Source organism: Myotis myotis, unplaced genomic scaffold, assembly GCF_014108235.1.
Source record: "Myotis myotis isolate mMyoMyo1 unplaced genomic scaffold, mMyoMyo1.p scaffold_m19_p_20, whole genome shotgun sequence".
Lineage (NCBI taxonomy): Eukaryota > Metazoa > Chordata > Mammalia > Chiroptera > Vespertilionidae > Myotis > Myotis myotis.
In genome coordinates, this window is record NW_023416325.1 from 3,484,074 (window position 1) to 3,508,126 (window position 24,053).

At 53.5% G+C, this 24,053-nt stretch overlaps 1 protein-coding gene across 2 annotated transcripts in view; it reads right to left on the reverse strand.

Annotated features, from left to right (window-relative positions):
• The window catches only part of MYO18B (myosin XVIIIB), a 173,058-nt gene that overhangs the window by 144,839 nt on the left and 4,166 nt on the right, over positions 1-24,053 (reverse strand). For both annotated transcript variants that reach the window (XM_036354082.1, XM_036354081.1), the window contains exons 2-11: positions 19,134-19,330; positions 17,304-17,462; positions 11,240-12,583; positions 10,676-10,742; positions 9,766-9,878; positions 8,311-8,487; positions 5,246-5,444; positions 3,971-4,113; positions 3,076-3,176; positions 1,401-1,464 (exon numbers count right to left, since the gene is read on the reverse strand). In XM_036354082.1, coding sequence (XP_036209975.1) covers positions 1,401-1,464; positions 3,076-3,176; positions 3,971-4,113; positions 5,246-5,444; positions 8,311-8,487; positions 9,766-9,878; positions 10,676-10,742; positions 11,240-12,583; positions 17,304-17,462; positions 19,134-19,172 — 2,406 coding nt within the window. In that variant the 5' untranslated portion in view covers positions 19,173-19,330. The remainder of the gene's footprint in view (positions 1-1,400; positions 1,465-3,075; positions 3,177-3,970; positions 4,114-5,245; positions 5,445-8,310; positions 8,488-9,765; positions 9,879-10,675; positions 10,743-11,239; positions 12,584-17,303; positions 17,463-19,133; positions 19,331-24,053) is intronic.

The following is a 24,053-nucleotide window of genomic DNA, read 5'->3' on the forward strand; positions in this document are numbered from 1 at the left end:
GAACTGGGTGAACCTCGTGGAGACCATGGAGAGGGAGGGCAGGACAGTGTCACTCAGAGCCAGGAGCTCCCCATCCAAGTGACTCTGCCCCGTGCTCAAAACTGACCAACCCACTGATTCTCTCTCATCATTGATGTTTCTCTCTCTCTCTCCCTGCAAATGGATACCTTGGCCAAAATTCATGAGCTGAACAAGAAAACCGGATGCTGGGACAGGCTCGCCTCCTCTGCCATCAAGGTCGAGGTCTGGGCTCCTATCTCCCCACCCCCCACGCGATCATGGGGAGGAAGGGTCTGAAAGAAGAATGTACTGAGCATTCCAACCCCCCCATGAAGGGGGCAGCAGGAAGGAGAAGGGTGGATTAAACCCGAATTTAACGATAGGGGAGCCACATCGGCTCACTCCATCCCATCCACCCACTGCAGAGACTCCACTGCAGCGGTTCTCAAAGTGGGGTCCCTGGACCAGCAGCATCAGCAACACCTGAGAACTTGTGAGAAACGCATAGTCTCAGGTCCACCTCAGACCTACTGAGTTGGCAAATCTGTGGGTGGTACCCAGTGGAGTCTGAGAAGCCTCCCCTGACTGAAGCCAAGCAGTTCTTCCTTTCATCTATCCTCTCATCTCCACAGTATCCTTGCAACCTTGGGTATATTCTCTGCCCGTGTGATTGCATTAATTCCCATGTCTGTCTCTCCTGCTAGAGCAAAAATTCACGGATGAGGACCCTAGTCCCAGCACTTCCCACAGGCCTGCTATAGATATGAGGGGTGGGGACGGGAAGGGGGTCACTCAGAAAAATGTGTTAAAATATAAACAAATGAACAAAAGAATAAACAAACAAGTGAACAAAATTGGTTTTCTTACACAGCTGAATATCATCGCTCCATGTCCTATCAGAGGCCACAGCTTCCAGGAAGCCATCTCTGACTGCACCTACCCACATGACTCACCAATAATATTTACTAAGAATACCTGATTGAGTGACTGATTCAGGCCAAGCCCTGTCATTTCATTTAATCCTCACAATAAATGCATGAGGCAGACACAACTACTGTCATTATTTTACCAAAGAGGATACAGACCTTCAGAGAGGCTCGGTTCCATGCCTGAGGTCACATGTCTAATGAGTGTCAGAGCTGGGGTTTGAACCCAGATAGCCTGTCGCCAGAGCCCACATGCTTACCTTTATCTAAATTCCTGGTTATTTTTTGTATGTCTCATCCTGGCACGCCCAGACCCTACAAAGGAACCCCTCCCTCCCCACATGACCAGCCTTTGCCAACTACAAACCCCAGCGGCAAAGGAGACGAGTCACATAGGAGATCTCTCCATCACCCTCCCATCCTGGCCACAGGTCACAGACCCCGACACGCACCCCAGAAGGACCCCGTCCTTACCTTAGACCAAGTGCCCATGCCGAAGGAGCTGCTGTCTGCCATCTGGTGCAGGTACAGCTCCGTCCTAGAAGCAGAGAAGGGACCAGAAGTGCACGTGACCTGATCTGTATTCCATTATTTGGAAGTTCAACTTGACAAATAATTGAGCATCTACCCAGTGCCAAGCCCTATGTTAATGCTGGGGAGGCAGAAAGGAAAAAGGCAATGCCCCTGATTCAAAGATCTCATGGGCATTCTGGTGAGGAAGAGAGGCCAGCAGACCCCAGTGATGAGCCAGAATAGAACAAAGGAGAGACCGAGGGGCCAGACACCAGGCAGCACTCCTCTAAGGAAGGGATTCAGAGCAGGGTTTTGAAGGATGAATAGGAGTTTGCCATATGCATACCTGGGAGAAAGGAAGGGCATTTGTGAAAGCGGACACCAGTTTTTGTCCCTTGGAAGCTTCCCGGTGGATGAGGGAACAGCCCGGTAGCAATAGCGGTAAAGAAAGGCAGGTGGCTTAGGAGGTCGCTGGAGGCCAGTCCCCAGCATGACCCTGACCTCCCGAGGAGTTTGAGATGTTCCAAGCACTTTTCTCCACTCTCCCGGGGCCTCTGAAACTCATTTGGGGCAGCCTCATCTCCTCACACACAGCTTTATCCTGGCTCCTAAGGATGCCACACTCGCCTGGGTCAGGCCCACCGACACAGAGCTCCCTGGACTGGGCTGGGCTGGGCCTGGCGAGGAGGCCTGGAATCCTCTGCGGGCAGCGGTCTGCCCCGTCCTTCCCAGTCTATCCCGCGGGGAGTCCCTCCCAGGCAATAGCTCCATGCCCAGAACCCAGCTCCATGCAGGGGTACAGAACTGACAACCCCAACGTGGGGGGTCACCAGCCTGCCCTTCAGTGTTCTGAGATTAGGAAGTGGAGGAAACAGAGGCTGCAGAAGAGGATTCAAACTCCAGGTGCAGAGCTTACATGTTATACTCTCCCATGTTACACCCCACTATGCACTGCACACGGGGTCTGCTGCCCGGACAGGTGGTCTGATTTAAATACCCACAGACTGGCACTACGAGGTACCCATTCTACAGAAAAGGAAACCGAGGTTCAGAAAGGACCACATGGGGAAAGCCTGGATCTAAACACACATCCTTCTGACTCTAAAGTTGGTCCTTTACAGAGCACAACTGTCAGGATCGAAGGAGGGTGGCTCCCAGGAGGCCCCCCAAGATGAGTCACTCCACTCAGTGCCCGCTTGTTCTGAAGTGCCCATTCAGGCAAACTCAAGGCCCCCACAAAATTCAGAAACTTCTAGAAGACTTGGGGTCTGCTGGTCTTGCCCTCCTCCCACGCTGCTGTCAGCCCTGTACTGACAGGCCCCCATCACAGCGGACGGCCTCCGCCACCCCCAGCATTTATGAAAAGCTACGTGTGAATCATCTCACTTAACCCTGTGAGGTTAGCCACGGTATTGTTTCCACCTTACAGAGGAAAAGAAACCGGGGTTCAGAGTGGATGACCCCAGCCGAGGTCACGCAGCCCGTGAGCAGTACCAGCAGCCGGGATCGGAGGCCAGGTTCCTGGCCACTGGGTCCATTCCTCTCAGCTCTGGGCAGAGCTAAGGCTGGGCCCCGGGGGAGCGGATGCCCTTTGCACTACTGCCCTCAGCTGTCCCTGCCTGGCCCAGTCGCTCACCTGAGATCCAGGTCCAATCCCGCGAGCATCTGGGAGAAAACCTCGAAGGTGCCTTCCCCTTCCGGCTGCCGTGCCACACGGCTCTTCTCCAAAAGCATGGTCTGCAAGAGGAGAGGACGGGCCCCTGGTCAGCACTTGGGCTGCATCGGCCCCCTGCCCGGTGCCCAGCTACCCTGAGGCCCCAGAAGGGAGCCCTGCCCTGAGCCACCCTGTGAGGCAACATCTCACGTCTGAATTCTGCTGGACACCTGCGTCTCAGAACTGATCAGTCCCTGTCTCACTAACTCGGAATCCACCTGGGGACTAATGCAATCGTTCCAAGGAAAGCATCCAAAAGGAAGAAGGATGACCTGGATCCACCCTCCGCCATATTCTTATTTCACAGAAGCCTTTAGTAATGTGACCCAGACGGTCATGCATGACAGGATCTCAGGCTCGGGGTGGGCATCGATGAGTTTTCCCGAGTCTGTGTATTACCCCAGCTCCACATACAAACACCGCTTCTAATAACTTAATCCTATTTTCTGTTCAAACAGAATGTTTGAGGGGCAGGGGAGGGATGCGGTGCCTTGGGAGATAGGAGCAAGCAGGCCTGTGTTTGTCTGTTTCATTTCAGCTTATGCTACTAAGACCCAAACAATGAGCGGCTGGATAATATATTTATTCATGAATATTTCATCCTCACAATATTCTGAGGTGCAAACAGGCCAGACTGCTCTAGGAGGGCACTTTTTGGGCCACTGAGTGAGGTGGGAAGGAGCTGGCAAAGGCTGGGGGAACTGTGACCAAATATTTAGACACATTCCAGGGTCCCAGGAGGCGTGGGCTCTGCTAAGTGGGAATGGGGATCCTGCAGCCCCAAGGACTCCCCTCTTCCTTCCACCCAGAGCCTCACCTGGAGCTGGGCAGCTGTGACTCGGCCTGTGGCATTGAAGTCCAGTGACATCACCATGGTGAACCGGGTGGCGCTGCGGCTGTGGCCGGTGGACACGGAGCCAAAGGCCCGGAGGAGAGTGAAGGTGGCTCGAATCTTCTCCACTGTGGGGGTCAGGGGGGTGCTGATAGTATTATATTTCTTACCACTAGCAGAGCAATACTGCCGAGGCCATGTATTCTCAGCAGAAAGAATATTGCCCCGAGAGGGCAGAAACTGATTTGGGGGATGGGGTATTTTGCTTTCATACGCGTAGAGCACAGATATACATATATAAACAGATCACGGCATATCTATGGCATTGAAATTTCATAGTGGGGAGATGATTAGGGGATTAAATGTTTAAAAAGACTCCTTAAGGGAGCAAAAATGAAAAACAAAACCCCACTGAGAACACTGGCCCAGGGATTACAGCTTCTGAGCCAGGCTGCCTGGTTTGAATCCAGCTCTAGAACAGATTAGTTGTGTGGCCTTAAGCAAGCTTGTTAATTTCTCTGAGTCTTAACATCCTCATCTATAAAACTTAAATAAATAATATCTACCTTATAGAGCTGTTCTAAATAACAAATAAGCTTACATCTTTGAAAACTTGTACGAGGCCTGGCATATAAGTCCTCAGCCAGTGTTGACTGTGACCATTACTAATACTGTAATTATTATTATTACTAATTGGCCTTGCTCAGACGCCATCTCCCCCTGGAAGCTCCTGCCCCCTCCTCGTGCTCCCGACACCTCCCCTAACCAGCTCTGCCTGCACTCTGCCCAGAGCATTCAAGTTCAGCACATAGAAGCAGCACAGGTGCCCTCCGGTGCCAGCGCCTCCAGGACACAGCCCCGCCCTCTGCCTTCACTGGTGGGTCCTCTGTACGGCTGAGCAGGTGCACGCACAAGGCCCCCACATCAAAGGGGCTGCACCTGCAGCAGCCCGTCATGGGTCTGTATACGCATCAGGATGACTTTCTAGAGCCTGGCAGTCAAGTGTTCAGTTCTAACAGTGGCGGTGCGGGGTGACTGTTCCACATGTGGCTGCGAGCGTCTGGAGGAAGGGGTACCTTTTCTAATTCACACAGAGTGGTGCCATGGACTGAGGCAGCCCTGCCATGTAGCAAGCACAGGGTCTGCACCTACGCTGAGTGAATGCGAGGTGAGTGATATAAGGAGGAGCAGCCCGGCACCCCCTCCAGCCCTCCCTCCCTCCCCACAATCCTGCTCCATGGCCCCCAGAGCCCACTGTACCTGAGACGCTGCCATCCACACTCCCTGCCATCCCCACCAGGTGCTCCAGGACCTGCTCGCAGCAGGTGGTCTTCCCGGCGCCGCTCCGGCCCAGGGCCACGATGCTCTGGTCCCTCCGCTGGCTCAGCAGTGCCCAGTATGCCCGCTGGGCCAGGGAGACAATGTGGGCGGGCAGGCCATCCCGGCGGCCCTTGGGCACCTGCAGGAAGATGCCGGCCGGCATCAGCCTTCCCACCCCAGCTGGGAGCACTCCAAAATAGTGCTCACCCTGCCTCAAGTCCAGACCCATGGAACTGGCAGCATGAGGCTCGGTGGTGGCCTTGACAAAAGTCGGCTTTGCGTAGCCTTCAGGGAAAAGGGAAGGGGCATCGGAGACGGAGTCCGTCAGGGAAGGGCACCAAAGGGAACAGTGGATGGGCCCAGCCGGAGGAGGACACTGGGAGCCGGGGATGCTAAGTGGGCAACCAGTGGCCCCAGCAAGGCCTCATCTGCATCTCCCGTGCCTTGGGGACCAGGGACACCAATCGCAGTGTGGTGGCCCTCCCCCTGGCATGGCCCTCCAGCCAGGTGCCTCCAGTCCCCCGTTGGCCTTTGTGCCCCCCAAACCCCAAAGAGTAGTAATGAATCCCTATCCTGGGCTCAGCAGGACCCCACAGCTGGCAAAGGTGGGACACGGTGCCTACGCTGCCTGGGCACAGCTCTAGGTCATGAGGCAACCGAAGGTCTGAGTCCTGAAGCCCCCTCCTCAGGAAACACTGAAGTTCAAGGGACAGCTCCCTCATCCATCAGCTCCCTCCCGCCCACTGACCAGACCACAGAAGGGAGAATTCTGCAGGTCTAGGCTCCTGTGTACACATACAGCTGCGTGCATGCACATATGTCCTTGCATTGTGCTTGTGCACTCTTGCGTGCTTGCACACAGGTGTGCTCACAGGCACATGCACTCAACAGGTGCCGAGGCCCTGCACACAGGCAGGCCCATCTACCCCTGGCATGGTCACACCCCGCTCTCAGCCTCTGGGGGGGCCCACACTGCCCCATACCTCACCCAGGCCATCTTCAAGGTGGCCCAGTCCCAGCCTCACCGCAGTCTGTGCTCCCACCTGGTGGCCATTTGAGGAACCAGACGTGACTCAGACAAAGAACAGAAGGAGGTGGTGGGTTTGGGTGTGGGCAGCTGAGGACTGGAGGGGAGGGTGGGGCACTGAGTTAAGGGTGTGGGGGATCAAGAGACTCAGGAGCATAGGAAGATCTCAAGACGTAAATTCCTCCTTACAGGACTGCCCAACGCCGATACTTTTAGGCCCTGTCTTCCGGGTTCTATACGGAAGCTTCAATCCGGGAAAACCTGCGCGAGTCCGCTTGCCTTGGGGCAGTGATGGCGAACCTATGACACGCGTGTCAGAGGTGACACGCGAACTCTTTCTTTTGGTTGATTTTTCTTTGTTAAATGGCATTTAAATATATCAAATAAATATCAAAAATATAAGTCTTTGTTTTACTATGGCTGCAAATATCAAAAAATTTCTATATGTGACACGGCACCAGAGTTAAGTTAGGGTTTTTCAAAATGCTGACACGCCGAGCTCAAAAGGTTCACCATCACTGCCTTCGGGTCTGGACAAAAGTCCCTCCCAGGGGTTCCTAAGGAGCCAGAGGAGCCACTCAGCTTCTCAGGAGGCTCAGCGGCCTTGGGCTGTGGTAACAGAAGCATGGCCCTCACAGCAAGGGAGGGAGAGTGCACAGCTGCACTGTCATCCTCCCAGACCCCTGGCCATGGATGGCCAGGCTGGAGAGGGGCCGGAGAAGTGACTGAAGGGGTGAGGTGGGGAGTCCTGGAAAAGTTGTCTAGGGGAGGAGGGGTGCAGGGCCACCATCCCCTCTTCAACGGACTTAGCATTGTTTGGGGGGTAGGGGGGGGGGCAGGAATGTCCCATGGGACTCCAGAGGGCTTTTCATCCCAATTGACAGATGAGAAAACCGAGGCCAGAGGCATCGTGATCTTTCCAAGGCACCTGCTGTGTGCCGGCAGGAGTCCAGAGGCCGCGCCTTCCCAGAGCAACACATCTTCAGGACAAAAGCACCGGATAAGACGTCTGACCTCTAACAGGGCTCCCTGCCTGTCCCTTCGCCCCCTTCCGTCCATCCTCCACCCGGCAGCCAAGGGCATCCCCTTACAACGTAAGTCAAACCGTCACTGCTCTGAACATCCCTCCGGCTCAGAGTAAAGCAACATCAGTATGACCAGGTATAACTAAGGCCTGTCCCGTGTCCCCTGACCTCCTCACACTCCTTTTCCACACTCACCTGCTCCGCCCACCTTATCTTTATTATTCTCGGCCTATCTTCCCCACTAGACTGGGCGCTCCACGGGGCAGGCTTATGACCGGCTCCTTCCCTGCTCCCTCCCCTGTGCCTGGCACACAGGGGAGGGGAATCCTATCTAAATCAATAGCCCCTGGATGAGTGAATGAAAGGGATCCGGCTCCAATTACCCAGTGGTGGCTAGGCCCTTCCACAAGGTGGCGCTGAGAGCTTGCCTTTGCTTTGACTGTCCTGACAAAAAGCAGCCATTTCGGCACTTCCCGGGGAAAAGAAATAAAAGCAGAACTAAGGCGTCTGTTTCCTGATTTATGTGGGTGTTCGGGACTCCCCAGACCACCACGGGGTTCAGAGCACAGAGGAGCCGGCGCCCTGGATCTTATCCCAGCTCCTCCGCTTGCTGAATGTGAGAGTCTGGCGGCTGGCCCAGCCAGTTCCATCTGTAAAATGGGGTAGTCATGATGTCTGTCCTTTCAGGGAGTGTGAAAATTAACTGAGATAACATGTAAAGGTGCTTGAAGCAGTGCCTGGTACAGAGTTGACACTCATTCAATATTTTCTCTCATTATTATTATTATTATTATCATTATTATTATTATATTTAATCCTCCTATTGCTGTTTCTCATCCGCAGCCTGGTTTGCAGGGGGCTTTGGCTGCTCTGTTCTCCCCTGAGATGCAGAGGGACCCCCACTCCACCCCTCCTGTGCCTGTCCCCTGCCCCCTTGCCCTGGTCCCCCTCACCTTGCCTGCAGAGACTGCTGACGGCCCGCGGGGCTGGAGGACGATCAGGTCCGGCCCGGTGGCGGTGTGTGGCAGCTGAGCCCGGTAGCGGTGCAGGAGCGTGTTCAGGACACTCGATTCATTGACACTGACCAGGGAGGCCAGGTCCTCGGCCTGGTCCAGCTCAGGGGGGTTGGCCTGTGAACCATCACAGAGTGTCCTGTGGCTTCTGGGGTCCCCACACCACCACCACACCCCTTCACACACAGCCCTGCTGGCCCTGTCCCGGGAGAGCCGTGGGCCAAAGACAGGACAGAACGCAAGGACTCTGGAGAGTCACAAACCCTACAACGGGCCTCCCTTCTCCTTTGCTCTTGGTGAGGCCCGAGAGCCACCCCTCTGTTCACACCCGACCCTCCTTCCTGTACCGTGAGGGGAGATGCTCAGAACAGAGAAGCGGCAAGACTCCGAGTGCCTTCTGCATCTCAAACACCGTAAAAAGCGGTGGTGTCCCGAGTCAGGCAGTGTCCCCTGAGCTCTCCGGTCCCGAGTCTCGCGGGGAGCGCTGCATGTGCTGTGACACTCAGGACACAGGCCAATGGCCACATCGCCCGTTTCTCTGACAGCCCCTCGTGCACTGGCCCTTGGAGTCATTCCCCGGCCCTTCGAGAAGCCAAGGATGACTGCAGCGTCTCCCGGGGCATCCATCCTAAAGGGCTTCCTACCATTCGTTCCAGCTCCGAGGAGTTTTCTGGGCCTAAGGCTCTGCGGTTAGGGCCAACCCTGAGCTCGCCGACAGGTCAGCCTTTCTTCTGAGAACACTGGCCCTCTGCAAACTCCCAACACTATTGGGACTGGAGGGTCAGGGGTGGGCAGAGGAGTGCAGAGAGGAATGAAGATGACCAAGGCCCACATGGGGCTCCCGGAGGAAACGCTTGCTTCATTAGTAGGCTTTGAAGGGTGGAAAAGGCTCACGACCTATTTTGCTATCATTATTTGCTGATTTCCCCTCAAAACGGTTGATAGCACACTGAAAAAATTGTGCAAAACAACTAAAAAAGCAAAAACCAAAAGAACGATTAATACCCAAAATATATGCCATTATACCCTACGCTATGGTCCGTGGCAGGCAGCACATTGGGCTCTGAGTCCCCTGGCAGCCAAGGTGAGAAAGGAAACTTGTTTTGTAGCATGATTTGCGATGCCCATAAAAAGAAAAGCAATTGCATTCTTGGGTCAAGCAGAACTCTCAGTCCTAAGACCTAACGAACATGTCTCTTAACGTGTCTTCATAAAAGGGGACACCGTGGGACAGAGTAATGATCCCTTAGCAATATATCTCCAGCAGAGCAACAAGTTCAATGGCTTTATTCTCCAGGGCATCAAGCCAAAGTAGTGCCTGCAGTCGGTACATGGAAATCTCCAGCCAGATGAACGGGACAGTGCGGAGCAGACAGGGAGGGGGCGGGGACTCACCCGATGAACACGCTCCTCGTCCACCTCGGTGACGGTTTTGTCAGCGTCAATGCAAAGTCGCACCCTTCCTGCCGGCAGGTCGGCTGTTCCCTCATCTGGCTTAAGCACCGTTGCTGGTGGCCAGCCAAGGGGAGAAAAGAGAGGGGAGGGGAGAAGAGACAGGCTCTGAGCTCCTGAGCCAGGCCAGGGAGCTGCAGAGGGGGCCTGGCACAGGTCAGAGAGGGACAGCCTCCTCTCCCCTTGGGGCCAATTCACACAGAGGGTCCTGAATTGTGAGCCTAAGCCCTTTAAGGACAGAGGCTGTTATCAGCTGGCACTGTGCCAGGCAGAGAGTAGGAACCCAGATGGCTGGGTATACAACCCATCTCATACCTAGTCCCGGGATGGCAGATAATGGCATACGAGCTGCCATTCCCCTTCCAGTACCCAAGACAGACATTACTAATCAATCACTCATCCCAGCAGCATCTGACTGAGACTCAGAATTGCTTCTCTGTAGAGTATGGTCACAACCAATGGACAAAAGTGGGCTTGCGAGATGAAAGCTATTTGCCCACCAGCACTCGACTCCAGGTTCCTTGAGGAACACTGCAGGAACCAAACCAGGCTTGTGGGTGACATTAATGGATTAAATAACTAATTACCAAGGCTCCGATGTCTTTGAAAACAGAACCCAATAGACCAGCTGCCAGAAGTGAAATGACACTGAACTATTCCCATCCCAAAGAGCCGCATATCCCCTTCCTGGTCTCAGGGGCTCCTTACTGCTCACCTTGCTCCCCAGACCACGCTCAGGACCTGCAAACATGGCTACCAGCAGCAGGGGGCGCAAGAGGAACAGGCTTAGACCGCTGCCACCAGCCCTCACCCCCTAATTACCAAGAGTGAATGTGCTAAAACCCCTAATTACCAAGAGTAAATCCATCCTTCTGAACCAGCCAGACTTTCTCTGCCTCGTACCACCTGTCCTCCGGAGCCTGAGAGCAAAGGTCACAAAAATTAAATCAGATGACACTGCCTCTCCCCACCCCGATGTGAGGGGCGAAGCCCTTCCATGAGAGTTCATGGGAGCACCCCAATAGAATCTAAGGGGTGGGAGGGTGCTGATTTCCATGTAGGTCCTTGGCTCCACCCCTGGCCTTTGGAATGAAAGCTCCAGGGGGGCCTGGGCTCTGCATTTCCAGCAACCAGCTATTTACACAGCCTGTGAGAACTGCCGTGTGGCACTGTAAGCTCAGCCATGCGGGGGCATCTCCGTCACGCTGTGGGACAGGTGCAGTGGGCGCCTCAAGACCCTTCCTTGTCAAGGAGGAAGTGCTTGTCCCTTCCTCTGAGCTGGCCACGTGGCCACCCCTCTCTAAGGGATGTCCATCTCCTGCCCCACCCTCTTCACCTCCAGGGCGCAAGTCTTTTCCATCCCCCTCTCTCTGGAAGGTCCGGCTACTGCTCCCCACTCCGGGCTGCAGCCCCTCACCTGGTCCAAGTCTCCACTCTGGCTTCCTTCACTTCCCTCCTGCAGGGATGGTCCCTCTTGGTTCTCCTGTCTCTGAGGCCTCTCTGTGCGGCTCTCCGGAGCAGGTGGTCTGAGTGCTTGCAGCTCCGTCTCCAGGGCCCCGGCCCTGGCATTCACACTGGTGCAGGGCCCCTCTGCTTCCTGCCCTCTGCTGTCTGGCCGGATCTCCTTCCCAGCTGCCCTCACCTCCTTGGGGGCTTCACAGCCCTGTGTCTTAGCCCCAGACTCACTGTGAGGCCCACGTGCTTCCTCCATCCCTCTGGGAGCCTCCTCCACCTTCCCCTGCACTTTGTGGCTCTCCTTCCTGGCTGCACCCACCTCCTTGGGGGCTTCACAGCCCTTCTGTGTCTTAGCCGCAGCCTCCCCTGCCTCCCCAGACTCACTGTGAGGCCCACGTGCTTCCTCCTTCACTCGGGGAGCCTCCGCCACCTTCCCCTGCACTTTGTTCACCTTCTCCGCCTTGACCTGCGATTCGCCTGTCTTCTCCGCCTTACTCAGGAGGGCACCTTCTTTGTCCTTCTTCTGGGGACCATCCCACCTGCTCCTTCTGCCCAGGGAACCTCCCCACTTTTTCACCTGGGTTTGAGCCCCGGCCAACTTCCCTTCGGCCAACTTCCCTTCGCCCCCTGCATCCTTGGAGAGATTCCCCTTTGCCATCTTGTTTGTGGAGTCTGCTCCCCCCTTCTCCACTGTACCTGGTCGTCTCCCCTCACCTGGCCCCTCTTTGCCCTGGGGCTCATCCCCTTTCAGCCCTTTGGTCTGGGGGGCCTCACCACCTTTCCCTGCTGTGCCTTGATCTTTCTCGCCTTTTGTCACTGGCACAGTTCCTGGGTCCCCAGGACCCCCAGTCTGGGTCTTCTCAGCCTTCGGGGCTGCATCCTCAGTGCTGGCCTGGGGACCACAAGGAGCTGGTGGGGCCTTCCCCTCCTTTCCCCCTCCAGGGTCTGTGGCCGGGGAGGGGGTCTTGCAGGCGGGGGAGTCACGGGGCTGGGTCCTCTGCTCTGGCTTGGCTGAGTCCGGGTCCAGCTTGGCTACCATCAGCAGCACATCACCCCTCCTCACGCCCCTCTTCAAGGGCAGAGGTTTTTTGGCTGGAGCCGCACTGGGGCCCGATTCCTGGGCCTTCTCGCCGTTGATGGTGGTCTTCTGCATGGGCTCCGTGGGGCCGGCCCCCTGGCTCTGCTGGCCCGGAATGTCTGCGTTCTGGGGAGAGCTTGCCTGGTTGTCCTGGGAAATGTTTTGGCTTCCAGACTTGGTGCCACTGTTGGACTTGCTGTTGGGTTGGCTAGTGGAAATTTCTGGAGTCTAGGAGAGAGACCACAACCATCCTTAGCTGCTTGCTTACCTGACAGCTTTGTCCTTTGCTCATTCCCTCACTCATTCATTCATTCATTTGTCCACCAAGCCACTCATTCATCCAAAGACCCTCAAGCACCTATGACATCTGATGGGCACTGTGCTGGGCAACGAGCCAAACCCCTGCACCGTGGACGTTGGCCCAGAGCCTGGAGGCCAAGTGACAGAGTGAAAGGAGAGTGGACTTTGGAATTCAACAGACTCAACTCCAAATTCAACTCCTAACTCACTAGCTGTGTGGCCTTAGGTAAATTACTTCCCATCTCTGAGCCTGTTTCCTAATGAGGACCATAATGGCCTACCTAGCGGATGGGCATGAGGATCCATGATAATATACAGAAACTGGGCCCAGCACATAGTGAGTCCTCAGTAACAGTAGCTGCCACTGCGGCCATTGTTACCACTGTTGGCACCGTCTGTTTTTTTTTTTTGCTTTGGCCTCGCTTCCTGCCAGGATGGGGAAAGGACTGGGCCTGTCATCAGATGACCTGTTCTAGTCTTGGCTCACACACTCTCCAGCTGGGTGACCATGAACACCATCGTCCATCCTCTCTGAGCTTCCGTCTTCCCTCAGGGCAGGTAGAAACCACCTGCCCATTCGGATGTTCTGCAGGATGAGATGCGGAAAAGCACTTTGGAAATCGCAGGGAACTGAACACTGAGCTGCTGCTACTTCTGCTGCCCTTGTCCCGCGCCCCAACCCCCATACCAGGTGAGGGCCCTGGTTTCTGGCCCTGAGGTCCTCCGCTCTCGCCTAATGTGGACATTTGGGCCACGTCACATCCATGGGGTCTCCGCTGCCTGCTCTTCTGCTGGGCCCTTTTACTGCCTAGTGATGTCAGCCCTCCCGAGCCCTCCACCGTCAAACAGGCTGGCTGTGACCTAACTTCTCGCACGGCCAGCTTTGCCTCTCATGGGCAGTTCCATCCTGGTGCCAGGCATCCCCGGCTGCCCTAGCCTGGGTTTTTCCATCACGGACCGTGCCAATGCCAGCCTGCCACACATCTGAGCCTGGGATCTAGGATTCTCACCCTCCTCCTGCAACTGAACCAGCCCCAGGATCGTGCCGATTCCGCCCTGCAAAGCTTCACATCTGTGTCTCCTGTTCCGAATCCAGGTCTATTTCCCAAGCCCCTGAACTGGTAGCCCTTCAACGTGCTGCCAGTCATTTCAAACCCAATCAAAAGGTTTTGCCAGTTGCCACAGACTACCGGAAAATCATTCACCACCACCACCTTCCATTTCAAGTCTTCAACCAGGAGCCCTCGCCCCCATTCTGGTTCTTTTGTCCCTGTTTATCCCCATGCTTCAGCCACACCAGACACTTCCCTGCTTCCACACTTTTGCTCATGTTGAGCTTGCTGCCTGGAATGCCCTTTCCCCTCCTCACTCACCCGTGTGCTTCTCAGCTTTCTATACCTAGCTCAAATGCCACTGCCTCTGCAAATCTTCCCCTGGAGACCTCAATCAGAAAATGTCTCATACATCCATGGAGTCCCAGAGCCCTGTGCTAGCTCACCATCTGCAGCACCGACCACACTGTGCATCTCATTCCAGCTCCAACTGTGTCTCTCTCCTGTTTTAGATGGTGGATGCCTCCAGAACACAGTCTCTACCTTCATCTTTGTACAAATGACAATAATATTGATAATAATAGCTGCCCTATATAGATCCCTCAAAATGAGCCCTATACCGCCGTTATGCAATATTTACCCTCATGAGAACACCATGAAGGAGGTTCTGAACATCTCCACACGCTACAGACAAGGAAGCAAACACAAAGACGCTAGGTGGCCCAAAAGACAAAGAAAATATAAAGCCATGCCGGCCTCTCTGAGTCTAAAGCCAGTGCCTGTAACCTCTGCATATTAATGGTCTTACTTGTCTTTCTAGGGCTCACTGGAATCTTCTGGGGTATTTTTAAAATACTGATGCTTAGGCCCCCCTCCCAGAGAGTCTGAAGGATTTGGTCTGGGTTGTGGTCCCCCCAGGTGGTTCCAATGTACAACCGGGACTAAGAACCCCAACTCTAGTGCCCAGGCCAAGTGGCTCAGCCTGACCTTCTGAAACCAACAGGGTACCGCCTTGGAAAGGGATCGGCTGCACTTGGCAAGTTTCACCACTGTCTACACCAGTTTGAAAAATGAGTCAGTGCCTTATTTTTAACCAAACCACCACAGGGGACACTAACATGGGAGGGGCCGAGTAAGATCACCAATCCCATCCTCCCCCCACCACCCCACCCTAAAGGATGAGAGTTTATGGGGCAGAGGACCAAAGATCAGATTGGTTATTTTTCTTTCATAAACACCAAAGGCCTAGCCCTCTGCAGCTTTCTTAATTCACACACATCCATTTTACAGAGGAGCAGACTGAGGCCAAGAAGAGAAAGGGTTTTGGCCTGAACCACACAGAGTGGTGAGGCCAGAACTGGAACCCAGCTCTCCTGGCATTTGATAAGGGTCTCTCTCTACCCCAATGTTGTCCTGGCCTCTTGCTATCACTCACTGGCCCTGGGAAAACCAAGTTACCTCCCTGAGCCTTGTTTTCCATCCCTACAAAACAGTGATGGACTCTAATCGCTCCCTGCAAGGATTATATGAGGGCCAAATGAAACGCTGGGCTGGGAAGAGGAGGGTGTCCATACTTATCTACTGATTGGGACAAGAAAACGGAATTGGCAGGAATAGCCATAACCTGCTGCCTCGCAGAAGCATGTCCTGAGGCTGCCCTGCTCCAGGCTCTGGAGCATCTTGGCCCATGGTCCAGCCACCTGTTGTGGTCTGAGGCCTGCCCATCCTGCATCTTGGCTCTGAGTCTCCATCCAGGCCCAGCAGTGACAGGGTGTCCCCAGCCTCTGCTCAGCTCTGCTCCTTTACTTGTGCACGGTGACGCCAACAAGGCCGGCAGCCTCATGGAGCCCTTTCCTCCCAGGCCTCTGTGACCCACACCAGCCACCTCACTCCCCAAGCTGGCCCTCCCCCAGGCAGCTCACCAGAGCAGAGAACACACAGACTCACACCCTTACTCTGCCTCTATCTAACCTCATGACCTTGAGCAAGTCTCTTGACCTCTCTGAGCCTCAGTCTCCACCTCTGATAAGTGGGTATAATCCCATCTACCCCAATGCCACACAGGGTTTCAAATAAGCCCCTGAGTAGCACAGTGACATTGTCTAGTCATAAATGGCACACAGTAACATCTCATCATGACCTAACAACAGCCTATGGGGGCCGACTTTAGCTCCCACTCATGCCTGGGTCGGGTGGGGGTGGGGACAGAGCCTGTCCTCCCTGTCATCCTCCCGACAAAGACTTGGCAGGAGTGTCTCAGCAGCTGCTGCTGTTCAGCTGCCGGAGGACTTCTCTGATGCAGCCAAGTCATTGTCATTGGACAGGTGCAGGCACGTGGGAGTCGCCGAGCAAACAGCAGCTGAAGGGGAGTGGGGGGCAGAGCCAGGATGGCCCCTGGGCTCAAGCCAACACTAGGTCCTGAGGCTACTAGTTTCTCAGCCTAAATATTGCAGCATCCACCTCACTTCAAGGGGCCACTGGAGTTCATGAGGTGATGCCCTTTTTGCCTAACACAGATGGACTATTTCCAGAGCTACTCTACGTGAGCTGGGTTTTGAAGGATGCATAGGAGTTCAATAGCCCAAGCTGAAAAAAAGAACATTCCTCTAGGTGCACTGTGCTCTAAGCCTACCTCCTGGTGTCTAGCCCCATTATCCCATCCAGGTTCCCTGGCCAAGGAGCTGGGGAAAAGGAGGGAGACAGCAGTGGCCACCCTCAGGAATACATCTGCAAGCCCCTAAAGCATAGGGAGTGCATCTTGGCCAACTACTGCTTCAATCCAGCTGTGCTATTCAGAATAATTAAGGATTTTTAATAGACACCAACCAATCAGAAGGGAAGCCAGCTGGAACAGGGTACTGAAGTCCCTGCCTGTGCCACACATTAACCCGTTAATTACTGGATTGTGGCCATTCCAAGGAACTAAGGAAAGGGGCCTAGATAAGCATAGCAGCTGGAGGTACTTGGGGGACTTGGGGCCCTGGTTGCAAAGAAGCCTGGGAGGGGGCCAAGGAGGACATACATGATATGGAAGGGTTTCAGAATTTGAACAATCAATACAGCTATAAACCGTAAGTAGCAAATGAATATCTTTCCTGCCTAAATTAAACTGAGCTAACCATACATCCTTCACTAATATCCAGGCTTCTCTTTCTGCAAAAGTGAGATAAAATGATGCCCACAATCATCATCAACTAATACCATTCATTCATGAAACAAACAGGCGTTGAGCACTCCTGATGGGTCAAATACTATGAGAGCTGCTCAAGATACAAGGTTGAATGAGAGAGTGGTGGCTCTTAAGGAATTCCTAGTCAAAGAAGTCATATGGTCAAGTAATTACTACGCCGACCACAACTGAGACAGGCATAGAGGGTGCAGTGGGAATCAGAGGAAGGCAGCCAATGGGAGAGCTTTCCAGAGAGGAACTCTCTAAGCTGGGTTTTGAAGGATGCAAAGGAGTTCCACAGACCAAGCTAAAAACAGGAACCAGTGGGGATAGTAAGAGCCAAAGCAAGATGGCAAGTGACTCAGGAGGTGCTCGGGACAGGAAGGCGGGTGACAGGCACCTGGCCCCTTCCTGCAGGGCCACTTACCTCTTGCTCTGGAGAGGCGAGCACCGCCTGTTTCTTCCGTCTTGCTTCCTTGGACTCTTTCTCAGTCTCCCGGACCAGCTGCTTAATGAAGCCGCCTGGGATGACAGAGAAGAGGGGAGGGGGCGAGGACGGCGGAGGACTCTTCTCCTCTTCCCGAATCTGTTTTGCAGAAGAAAGGGAAGAGCTCAGTGAGTGAACGGACAGGGGCAAGTTGCCCTTTCAGTGCTTTGCGAAGAAGCCTGGGAGTGGGCCGAGGAGGACATACATGACCAAGCCCATGTATGAGAAGCCACGGCAAAGCAGGTGAGGCTCAGGGGGGCTCTGGGAGGGCCCCCCCGTGAAAATGTAATGCATGTGCAGCAGGGGTTACTCCAGCCTGGATCCAGTGTCCTCAGAATATGGATCTGGATCGTCAAGGCCACTAGCCCCCTTCCTGGGTGTGGGACAGTCCCATGTCCATAAGGAGCTTTTCCTGTTTCCAGAAGGGGCTGGATCACAGGGAACCATCTAGCTTGTACTTAATAGATTAATCAATTAACTAATCACATAACCACTCACTGTGTGCCAGGAACAAGTCAAAGTAGAGAAGGGCCTGCAGCCATGATTTATAGAAGGGTCCAACCCCATGACTACAGCCCACTCCACTGACCCAGTGCTGTGGCTTCTTAATGGTCCTTAAACAAGGACCTGGGCAGCCAGGGCCCCCAGCTCTGGGCCATAAAGCTGGCAGGCTGGACACCAGCATTTTACCGCAGAAACATGGCCCAGGCCAGCGCTGACTGGAGTTGGGGTGCAGCTAAGACGGCTTCCTTGGCCACAGCGACCTTTGGGAGCTGAGGCATGCATGGGACTGGCCATGGCCCCCTGCGCTGTGTCTTTAACCTGTAACACTGTGACAGCTCATGAGGAAAAAACAAAAATCTCCAGTGCTTTCTATGGAAGAGCTCCACGCTGGTTTAAAATAAGCTGCTTATCGAGGCCCTCTGTGTGCGGCTGGCCAGGACTCGCAGCCAGGCTGATAAGACAGGGACTCCAAAGAAGATAAGGAGACAGCGCAGGGGCCACAGGGCAAGGCAGGTCACTGCTGACCTCTGCCCAGCCAGAGAGCAGCAGGGCCATGTGAGGCTGGGCTCACGTTTACGCCACGCCTCTCCCTCTCCTGCCTGAAACCCACGTGAGTGACTCCTAAGGCAATGCAGCTGGTGCAAACTCTGCTTCTTTCAGGACTGTGCTCAGTGGTGGAGGCAGCAGCCAGGAGGCACCAGGAAAGGAGCTTCTCACCCACCCCACCCTTCGGCCTCTGATTCATCAAGTCCTAAGCATGAGGGTGGGATGAGGGGCGGAGGACGTAATAGGCATCAAAAAAAGAAAAGAGGAATAACTGGGGAGAAGGGCTCCTTTCCAGTTTCCCATGGTGACAAGAGGCAGGGACCACAGACACCCGTCCCCCTGGCATGAGCCTGGCAGCCAACAGCTGGGCCCCTTCCCCACTGCCCACACTCTTCCTCCCACACCAACCCCTGTGCTCATCAAAACTGCCAGGAGGATGGAAATGGGACAGCTGGTCTACCCTCGTTCCCTCACTGCCAACTGAGGAACAGGAAAGACGAGGCAGTCATGGGTGGAGCCAAGGGCATGGTCACTACAGACCAGCTGGGTTGGACAGTCCCAGGCTAACCAAGCTGCCGGGGAGAAGATGGACGGTGGGGCTGGACATGCGAGAGGGAGGCAATGGATGTCAGACCCTCTGCCCGAGGTGGGAGGGGGCAGCCTGGGCCACCCATGCTGAGTGTGACGGGTCCTGCAGCCTGAGCTCCGAGCGTTACTTTCCTTCTGCTCCCACAGGGCGAGGCGAGATGAGATGGCCATGCTGAGACAGTGCCAGGGCCAACTGATGAGATGAGATGAGATGAGATGAGATGAGATGAGATGAGATGAGATGAGATGAGACGAGATGCAACTCTGTCACCAGCAGAGAATGAGGCTACAGACACTGAACAGAGCGCATGAGGTGAATGGACACAAGACTGAGACAAGGAGACACAGTGGGGGAGAGAAGAGAGAGACAGGTTAGCTCACAGACACTGTCCCACGCCAACCCCCACTGATGCCAAGAACCAAGTCCACACAGCCAGGCACAACCCAGTCATGTATACCTGGGAGGAGTGTGGTCAGATGGAGGCTGCAGGCTATGTGGACAGTGCCCTGAAATCCTTTTTCTCTTGACCCCACCCTGTAACCTTTTATTGAAATATAGCACACAATCAGAAAGGTACATAATCATAAGTGTATAGCTCAGCAGCTCTCACATAAAGAACATACCTCTATAGCCAACACCCTGATCGAATATTATTTTAGATTTTTTAAAATACAGTGGGGCCTTGACTTACGAGTGTCCTGACTAACGAGTTTTTTGAGATACCAGCTGTCTCTCGGCAGATTTTTTGCATTGAATTGATAGAGTAATTTGAGTTAACGAGCGCCTTAACGAGCTCCTTAACAAGCTCAGTCTCAGAACGAATTAAACTCGTAAGTCAAGGCCCCACTGTAAAAACATTTTATTTTAAACTATAAATTTAAAATAATTTCAATTCAAATATTAAAAATAAAATTTAATTAAATAACATTTAAAAGGGATTAGTAATTATTTTAATTGTTAAAAAATAAATTTTAATCAAATAAAATTTAAGACTATTTTATTTAAGAAGTTTAAGAACAGGCAAATCTAATCTATGGTGATGGAGATCAGAAGGGCTATTAACTTTGGGCTGGGAGGGGGCACAAGGGAATGATGGGGTGATGGAAATGTCCTACAGCTTGATCTGGGTGATGGCTACAGAAGTATATCGTATGTAAATATTCATCCACCTGTACAATTAGGATTGAATATTTAACTGTATGTAAGTCATATATCAATTCAAGAAATAAAAAGACCATGACCAGCCCCCTTGATCCTCCCTCATGGCCCCTTCTAGTTACCATTCTCCCAAGGGCAACCACCAAGCTGACTTCTAATACCATAAAACAGTGCTTTTTCCTTTTGTGAGGGAGCAGTGGGCTCCTCAGTGTGGCCATGCAAATTAGGAAAAGGGCAGGAAACCAAGGCAATTAACTGACCCAGCAGGTTGGGGAGACAATTTAGCTTATTTAGCATCATACTGAGAATCTTATCAAATGTTCATAACTTTGGACCTAAAAAGCCCTCTTCTGAAAACAAGTTGGAGGAAGTAATCCAAAACCAGAAAATGTCATCACTATGTTGATTGTAATGTAAAAACCAAAAAAAAAAAAAAGACACAACCAAGTGTCCAATAACTAGAGAATGTCAAATACATTGAAGTGCATCTAACTTAAAGGAATATTATAAATTTGTTGAAAAGGGTATTTAGGAAACATGGTTAAACAGTTATATTGAGTATAAATTCTATGCTAGCCATACAATTCGTCCACTGTAAGTATACAATTTGATGTTGATTTTTTATAAATTTACAGTTTTAAAAATAAATCTACAGATTTTTACAACCAACCCCACCCACCCATCCCTCCCACCACCCCCACCCTCCCCCCAACCTCTTCATGCCGGTTCCCACCCTCAGCCCCAGGCAACCAACCACTCATCTACTTTCTACCGCTATCCTTTGCCTTTTCAGAACATTTAATATAAATGGAATCAGGAAGTGCATCTGGCTTCTTCCAGTTTGCATATTTGTGAGGTTCACCCACACTGTTGTACATATCAGTGCCCCATGCCTTTCTGTCCCCTAAATAGCGTTCCATCGTATAAAATGGACCACATCTCCGGTTATCCATTCACCAGCTGATGGACATCTTGGACTGTTTCCAATTGGGGGCCGTTATGAATAATGCTATGAACAGTCACGGAAATCTTAGTGTGCCCCTCTGTTGCCACTTCCCTTGGGCAGATAGATTCCTGGGAGAGGCATTGCTGGGTCGCACGGTGACCTTGTGTTTGACCTGTTGGAAACAGGTTTCCAAAGCGGCTGCACTATTTCCCGTCCCGCCCGCAGGGCACGAGGAGGCTCGTAGGAAGCACGAGCAGGAACGCGGGAGGGGGCTCGTGTTGGCCTTTAAAGTGAAGGAAAGTACAGCGCGATGTTGCACACACGGAAACTATGCCAATGGGCCAATGAACAACACGGCACATAGAAAATGAAGGCTGGGAGGAAACACACCAGGATCTTGGCATGAGTCCCTTTCTTCTCCCTTCTAGCTCGGAGGGCACTGTCCCTCACGGACCCCCTACCCCCACCCAGGCCCCTCCTGCAAGGTGCCACCGCCTCCCCTGCTGTCAGAGCCACCATCATCCAGGGGGTTTTCGAAGGCTTGCTAGCCTGGGAGTTACCGTTCTCAGTGACTTAGGCCTAAGAAGACGCCTAGGCCAGCGTTCAAGGTGAGCTCTCCTCGCCTGGTAGGGGCAGCGGCACATCCCGGAAGCTGGTGAGCCCACCTGGCGCCCGAGCGTAAAGCCAGTTCTCATCTCGCGAGAACTTCTCGCGAGAGCTCCTCGGAGCGAGCATCTCTCTCCAGCTCTGCGTAGGGCGGTGCCACGTTAGTAGCTTACAATCGGAGTGTTTACGCCGCTGAAATTGGCAAATACTACTAATCAGGGTTTTTATTCAAGGAGCTGGCCGTTCAGTGTTTACCAGGATGCCGCCACTGGCTGAGACCCCAGCACTCCTACCGGGCCTGGCGTGCAGGGAATCTCAAGATCCCAAGCTCCAAGAAGGGGACATTTCAGCTCTGAGGAAGTCAGATGCCCATGCGGAGACCCTGAAAACATTTCCAAGTGCAAACAGCCAAGGCTCTGGCTTCAGGAAAAGCCCCCGCAGTGTGGGCTGTCCATCTAGCAAAGGCAGGGGAGCCAGATCCGCAGAAGGCCAGATCTCCGGGGAGAGGGCTACAGGAGGGCTCTCAACCGCTCCCCACTCATCCCCTGGGGAGACCCTGGGGATGCCCCTGAGTGACACACAGCCAGAAGCCACTCCGCTCCACGCTTGGGGAGCGGAGCCCAGGTTATGAATAGGCCTGGTGCGAGGAGGCTGCCCTGGCCACCGCCCGCCCCCCTTCCCATCCAGCCCAGCCAGGCCTGCTCAGTGGCTGCTTCCCAAGAATCGCCCTCAGCTTCAAGGCTCCAGGGGGAATCCTGGCTGTCAGTCTGGGCTGTCCTCAGGGGCTGCTGGCCATGCCCGGAAGACATGGATGACAATGAGAGGGAGCTCAGTGTGGGTCCTTCACTCCCCCAGTCCTGCCCCTCGGAGGCTCCGGGCCAGCCCCACTGACCCAGGGCCAGGAGCCAATCCCGCTGTCAAGCCTTAATTTAAGCAAGTGTTCTTACCACCACATTCCCTTCCAGGCCTGAAACTCACACCTGCCTCCTCGGCAGCTGTTTTAAGCCCATGAGGAGGCCCCAGATGCTCAGAATTTATGGTAGAAAGTCTCAAGTCTCCCCTGCAGGGTGAGGGAAGCTGGTGAAAGGAAAGGCAGCCCCCAAAACCAGGGATGGTTTGGAGTTTTCCGTGCACACATGCTAGATCTGAGTGGCCCCAGGGGGCTCTCAAGGCTCCCCCCAACCCCCCACAACGTGCGGTACTGACACAGCAGCCTGTGACTTCTCTAGTCTCATAGAACATTGTCAAGTCTTTTAGTGGCCGCCAGGGCCCTCATGACCACCTGCCCTAGCACCTCTCCCCCTTGCTCCTCCTCTTCAGTGACACTGCCCTCCCAGGTTCCAGCCCCAGCCCCCCTCACTGGACTCTCTCATGGCCTCCTACCTTCTCCATCCAATCACCCACTTTGCGCTGCGACCACATGTCTTAGGTCACTCCTGGGTCCTTGCTCATTTCCATTTTCATTTAGGATTCTCTTTCCCACCGTTTGGCTGTGAGTGTGTTTATTCCCCCAGCTTGATCACACTGCCCTGTGTTATGCTGTCCCCCATGGGCTCAGGTTGAGGCCCAGTCTTGTAGGGGTCCGGGAACTCAATTCTGACATTATCTCACGGAGATAGCATCAGATTCCACAGGTAAAGGGCTCAGTCCCACAAAACCACCCTCTACTTCAGACACCCCCTGCAAATCCAGGTTGTTAGCTGTGCCTCTGTCCAACCAACCAGCTACAATGCCAACAGCAAGTCCAGGTTGCTCCCAGGACAGTAGCCCCCCCTTATCTATGGGGGATACATTCACAGACCCCTAGCGCAGTGGTCGGCAAACGGCAGCTCGTGAGCCACATGCGGCTCTTTGGCCCCTTGAGTGTGGCTCTTCCACAAAATACCACGTGCGGGCACACACGTACAGTGCGAAGTTGACTTAAAACTTTAAGTAAAGTTTATTAAGTTAATTTTAGGGAACGTTGTGGAGTGAAAGAAGATGTAGTGTCGAGGATTGAGAAAGGTATGTTGAGATGGTTTGGACACATAGAGAGGATGAACAAAAGGAGATAGACGTAACAAGTATACAAGACGAGTGTGGATGGGAGAGTTGGAAGGGGTCGACCTCAGCGAACATACTTCAATCAGACTGAGGACGTTTTTAGCAAAGGCCAGCTTAGGAGTACCCTAATTAAGTTAGTAACAATGTACCTACCTATATAGTTTAAGTTTAAAAAATTTGGCTCTCAAAAGAAATTTCAGTTGTTGTACTGTTGATATTTGGCTCTGTTGACTAATGAGTTTGCCGACCACTGACCTATTGGAAGCCTGAAACCGTGGGTAGTACCAAACCCTATATA